This window comes from Etheostoma spectabile, chromosome 9 (assembly GCF_008692095.1).
Source record: "Etheostoma spectabile isolate EspeVRDwgs_2016 chromosome 9, UIUC_Espe_1.0, whole genome shotgun sequence".
Taxonomy (NCBI): Eukaryota; Metazoa; Chordata; class Actinopteri; order Perciformes; family Percidae; genus Etheostoma; species Etheostoma spectabile.
In genome coordinates this window covers 28,478,857-28,484,906 of record NC_045741.1, presented here as the reverse complement: position 1 = coordinate 28,484,906, position 6,050 = coordinate 28,478,857, and the positions used below count along the sequence as shown (strand labels likewise).

At 44.7% G+C, this 6,050-nt stretch overlaps 1 protein-coding gene across 1 annotated transcript in view; it reads right to left on the bottom strand.

Annotated features, from left to right (window-relative positions):
* The window catches only part of pdgfra (platelet-derived growth factor receptor, alpha polypeptide), a 22,218-nt gene that overhangs the window by 921 nt on the left and 15,247 nt on the right, over positions 1-6,050 (bottom strand). The window contains exons 22-29 of the mRNA XM_032525947.1: positions 5,188-5,336; positions 4,765-4,880; positions 4,076-4,198; positions 3,850-3,961; positions 3,661-3,760; positions 3,336-3,441; positions 1,175-1,410; positions 1-767 (exon numbers count right to left, since the gene is read on the bottom strand). The exon at positions 1-767 is cut by the window's left edge and continues 921 nt beyond it. Of these exons, the coding sequence (XP_032381838.1) occupies positions 620-767; positions 1,175-1,410; positions 3,336-3,441; positions 3,661-3,760; positions 3,850-3,961; positions 4,076-4,198; positions 4,765-4,880; positions 5,188-5,336 (1,090 nt within the window). The 3' untranslated portion in view covers positions 1-619. The remainder of the gene's footprint in view (positions 768-1,174; positions 1,411-3,335; positions 3,442-3,660; positions 3,761-3,849; positions 3,962-4,075; positions 4,199-4,764; positions 4,881-5,187; positions 5,337-6,050) is intronic.

The following is a 6,050-nucleotide window of genomic DNA, read 5'->3' as shown; positions in this document are numbered from 1 at the left end:
TATTAGACACAAATCAAATGTGACTATAGCTACTGATTGTGCCAGCATCAGGTGCTTCTCTCGCAGCAGGTGAGTGTGAAGTGAGTTTACCTGCCAATGCTGTTGTAGAATTGGAGCTATATAGTGTTGTGCATCTGTAGTGGTTGTATATCTAAATATATATCATGTTATCCTGTGTTGTTCATTTAGAGCTGCTGACCAACATGTTTGAATTTGTCCCTTCTTGCTTATATTGCTGTTAAAAGAATGCCCGATACAATAAAGCTATGCAAATTTAAAAAAAGTCTTTATCTGTTTTATGGCAATAGGTCTCCGACGCACAGGCGGCTTGGTCCTTGATGTCATGTTTTCATCAATGCTCACTGACTCCTCCAGCCCAACAGGGGGCAGTGTCCAGGGAGAAGTCGAGGGGCGCAGCGTACCGTCACCACAGACTCATCCAGAGGGGGAAGTGGTTTATGTTCTGTCCTCTGAATGGCCGGTCAAGGAGGAGGAATGGAGGGGGCTAGAGGGCTGGACAGGCAGAGTCTTCGGTTGATTTACAAGTTTTTTCTCTAGTTTCCTGTGGCCTTACACCCCGTTTTCATTTGCTGCTTCTGCTCTACAGGCTGGGTAGTTGTCACAGGAAGCTGTCCTCCCCCAGGTCACTACAGTCCAGGCACATCTCGTCCAACAGCGTGATGTCCTCCAGAGTCTCGCCCTCGCGCTTCGCAAAAGTGGAGCTGCTGGAGCCCGTCTCGATGGCGCTCTCCTCGGATGTCTGAGAGCTGCAGGGGAGACACGAAAAACACCAGTAAGCACCGCTGTAACTAACCCTTATTTACATTGTTGTTCATCTGTCATTTTTTTTCTCAATTAATCACTTAGTCGTTGGGTCTACAAAATGTCCCAAAAATGGTTGTGTGTGTTTTCTACGGAGCCCCTAAAGGGACATAGTAATATTTTTTTTTTCTGGTCTGCACGAGAAACCAATAGCAGTCAAAATGGCTGCCGAGGCGGAGGTATTCATCTTCCTGAAAACGTGACTCAAACCAATTAATCAATTAAGCAAAACACATGGCGATTCATTAACACAATTTGACAACTAATCGTGTAATCGATTCATCTTTGCAGCTCTACAGGTTAGTGTCGTCTGTGGTGTACCATAGACAAGATAGAGTTTGGTTCCATTTACCCGTGTCTGTTCCTCTTTCCACATTCGTCGTCAGATACTGGGTCCAGGTCGGGGAGGGGGATGATGTACCCGCTATCCGAGCTCAGCCGCTGCTCGTCGAAGCCGCTCTCCCGGTCCTTCAGCTTGCCCTGGTTCTTGTAGGTGATGCCGATGTAGGCGTCGTCGTTCTCCACGCACACTCGAGTCACAGCGGGGTGGTCGCTCTTTAGGAACTCATGGTTCACCCTCTCGTAATGCTGCACAAGACATACATAGACAGATATATTAGAATAAATGCTTACATTTAATACAGTAGACTAGGGAGGGGACGAGATGCTTTGGTCCCGATTCCACTCTCACAATACATGGGCGCCGATTTTCATTTATAGCGGTTCTAGAAGCATTGCGATGCATTAGTACTGAGTATTGTGATTTTCTTTTCCTTCTTTACAAAATCAATAGTGAATCAGTACACTTCTAGAGACAATATTTCATGAGACTTTCCTAAAAACCAATTGTTTTCTAAGAAGAATGCATGTTACTCCAGTAATTCTGACATTTATTTCACCTGTGAAGAAGTAAATAGCATGGATTTTCTGCATATGATGTAGTTGCCATCGGCAGTACCGTATGAGCAGAAAATATGTAGAATATTAGGAATTAATCAATTTTAAAATCATTGTAAAAACATCTTGATTCATAGTTTTCTATTATACCTGAAATACAGCGCACATATGGTGTGAGTATGAATGAAGCTCTACAACGCCTTAGCAGAACTGTGGTACGAGTGTGAGCACTGGGGTTGTGTTGCCAGCTGGATGGTGCGATCCAAACTGAAAATCACACATCCGATCCAGCAAGAGTGCAAGAGTGGGTTCCTCCTCTGCCCCCAGCCATTAAAGCTCTGTGAAGGACGCAGAGGTAAAGCTGTTTGGATGTGCCATGTGTGGTGTGGCGTTTAATGGGGTAATTAAGGTTTGGTGGGTGGTGGAGGCGAGAACTGGGGCTGCGTCATGACCCAGTCTGAGGCCAGCTGCTCTGACATCCAGCTGCTGCATTTGCTCTCTAATCACTTGTAGGTTCCTGTTTCACAGAAACACGGAGAGCCAGCACAAACCCCGCTAATGCACTCTCAGAGGAAGTGGAAGGGGTTTTAAATGAACAACCTGCTACTTTAAGAGTCCGTTAACATTATTTAAAACCTGTACTTTGCTTGGCAACAGGATTAAAAACAAAAAACACTTTGATGACTTGGGCTGGGACGATATAGCCTGGTAGACCCTTCTCAGTTGTAACTGACAGTGGGTCTGGGCAAGCTTCATTCACAGCCCGTCGTCACCAACGGACGCCTCTCAAATGCCTCTGGGCTTTGGAAAGGCCTGAAAGCAATCAGCAACGAGCAGCGATATCAACGGGTTGCCGTCATGTTGAATGTAAACAAAAAGCCGTGAAAAGGCCGCCTTAGCGGTTGTGATCATGCTTCGATTTGGAAAAAAATTGGGCTTGAATGGGCTCTTGGCCAGACTGACTTGCAGAGCAACTCTCAAATTTGCCGGATGTTCGTCAGGGTTTTCCCAGGCTGGGCACGATATGCTTTTGTCCCGATTCCATTCCTTGACGATACACGGGTGCCGATTTGATTTGTATTGCGTTTTTTTTCTCATTTTTTTGATTCTAGAAGTTTTTCAATTTGATAGTATGGAGTATAGACATTTTCTTTTCCATCTTTAACAAAAACTAAAGTTGATTAATACGCTTCTAGAGACATTTCTAAACTCTTTTAAATGTATTTAATCTGTAAGGAAGTACATAACATTGACTTCCTGCTTTTGACCTGTTTTGCTGGAAACTGATATGATGTAGTCGCCGTCGGTGGTACCGTATAAACAAAAAACTTTAAGGTGAATCATTGGTAAAAATTAAATAAATTTTAAAAATTGATTCTATGGCATTTAAAAATTTTGCAAAAGAAATCACAAAACATAGGATTTAAGAATTTTTTCCCCACCACTTTTCATGACATCTAAAAAAAGGTCAATCAGTCAGAAGAGGCCTTAAAAAGAGAGAGGAATAGAATGTGCAAGTCCAACCAAAGAGACAAGAATGAGAGGTGGTAAAATAGAAAGCAGGTGTTAAGAATCCAAAGAGGTCTGGGGCTGTGAGGGGTCACGAGGAGACTCACCCTCTTGTAGCTGGAGGGCAGCAAAGAAGACACAGTTTCACTCAGACCCAGGAAAGTAGGTCTCTTCTCGGGCTCGCTGTTCCAGCATTTCATCATCATCTCATACCTGGAAAAAGCAAAAGCAGGCGATGTTACCATAGAGGAGTGCACAACTGGCCGTGTGCCTTATAATTTAGCCATGACTCATGTCAGCCACTGTATATCAACGTTCAGAAACAAATTGTTCTGAGTTCACAACCCAAAGCATTCATCATCCGACAGGATGTTAGGACCGCTTTATGTCGTGCACAGCAGCAGTACAATCATCGTGTGAATGATCACGTACAGGTCCTGGGGTGCATGCTCCGGTTTGGACATCCTGTATCCACTCTTGATCTTGTTGTAGAAGCTTGAATCCACGACCATCCCTGGGTATGGGGTGCCACCTTCAGACCAAAACAGATTCTCATGAGTTCATCATGTGACTCCAGTCTCAAGGATTTATTATGTCTAATAGATTCTTGCAGGGGCTCACCTAAGGAGAAAATCTCCCAGAGCAGGATGCCGTAGGACCAAACATCACTGAGAGAGGTGTACATGTTGTCGAAAATACTCTCTGGCGCCATCCACTTCACTGGCAGGAAAGTCTGTGCGATGACAGAGGGGAGATGTTCAATCACACTTGCAAAGCCACTATAGAAAAGACTGATGGAGCGATGTTTTAGGCATAAAGTGACAGTCATGTCTGAACGGAGACTTACGCTCCCTTTGGAGACATAGTTGTTGTCGTGCATGATGTCTCGGGCCAGTCCAAAGTCACAGATCTTCACTATCTTGCCCTGAGAGAGGAGGACATTCCTGGCAGCGAGGTCCCGATGCACACACTGAAAAAAAGTAAGCGAATGTGATAAGCAGCTCATAGCATCATACACAAGTGTTTTCAATCCTGGGTTCCATCCATCCCAAACCGACATATATCGCTCCCACAGCTATCCACTGCATCTATTTCTGTATGTATTTCATTTTGGCCAAGTTCATTTTTAATGCTGTTTCATATTGCTTTATAAAGCGTGGTCTTTGTGTAAACATGCCAGTTGGAGGGATGGCTGTGACCACTGGATATTTAGGGATAATAACTATGAAGCTGAAGAAATAGCTTCTGGTTGCAACGTGTCCCTGCCCGGTAATTCTAGCCCTTGCTGCGCAGCGACTATATTCAGCCCCTGGCCGCTCTCCTGAGTGGGCTCAGCAGCCTTCACAAGACTGCTTATCACAAAACTGCTGATTTCCTCAGTCCCCCCTTTGGCTGGCCCTGCTGTCACCTTATAGGACACAAAATCCACAACCCAGTGGGAAGCATTGGATGTGGTATGCAAACCCTAGCTGCACAAACGTAGAGATAAAAAGATTAAAAAGTGTGATTTTCATTCATTCCTGGGACAAAACTTACATTTTTGGAAGCCAGAAACTCCATGCCTTTGGCAACCTGGTAGGTGAAACTGAGCAGATCGGTGGTGGTGAGGCCCTCGTTCATGTTGTCTGACAGCAGGACGTCCATCTCGTCCTCTGGTTTAGAAGACACACGGAAAACACCATGAGTATATGTTTATCATGCATTGTAAATATAGTACTGGCTGCTCAAACCTGGCTTTTACTAATGGCAGAGAGAAACCGGGCATTATTATGCGTCTGCTACAATTATCCTCTCCATGTAATTACAGGGCTGTACCAATCCTAAATTCTGACAAGGGTGTACCCCTCCACCAACACTGACTCAAACACAGCACTAAAGCCAAGCGAGTACACACAAATAACTCAGAAGAGAGAGTGAAAAGCAGGATAGAGAGAAGAGAAAGAAACTGTAAGTGCGTACCTTTCTGAGAGGGTGGGTGGTCATAGTTAGACCTCTGGATGTCTGAGTACTTATGGGGGTTGCTTATCTCCAGCATGGGCACGTACTGAGTGTCAGCCTGCTTCATATCCATGTAGTCTCCTTTGTTTTCAAATGACAGGACCACATAACTGCGTGCAAAGACAACACAGACACAAAGGAGAAATGCTGTTAGTGATGAGGCGAGGACATTACGTGGGAATATTGAGCCATATAAAGAACTATGGTGAGTATACATCATGTTATACATCTCATCCAGTCCCCTAATGTGTGTATATCCAGGGTTTCCCCCAGTTTATTGCAAGCCTGGTGGCCCACTGGGCAAAAGTTGCCCTCCACCAGGCCTAAGCCACTAGGAATTATTGTTTAATGTATTTTTAAGATGTTTTATGAACTAAAGTTACAGTGGGGCGGCTCCATTGGAAACTTAGAGGTCATGTTTTCAAATCTCCAGTTAGCTTTTACCACTGACTTAATGTAGGGCCCTATGAAATCTGTCTTATAGCTTTTGCAATATCGTCCATGATTCTGTTATCACAGAAACTATTAGGCTCTACATTAATGACGTCATGAGTCTGTGACTGGTCCCAGCCGGGCCCTAGTCAAAAAGACACTTGTCACCGGGCTTAACAACTTTTCTGGGGGAAACACTGATGTCAATGTGTGTGTGGCCCTTAATCCTCTCCCTCTCTCCCTCTGGCCGGGGTTAGAGGAAGATGTGGTTGAGCCTAACATGTTAGCCTGGATTAAATCATGTTATGGTCAATTCGAGGTGTGGTCCCTGTGAGTCATCCATCAACACAGATGAGCCTCGGGGAGAGAGAGAGAGAGAGAGAGAGAGAGAG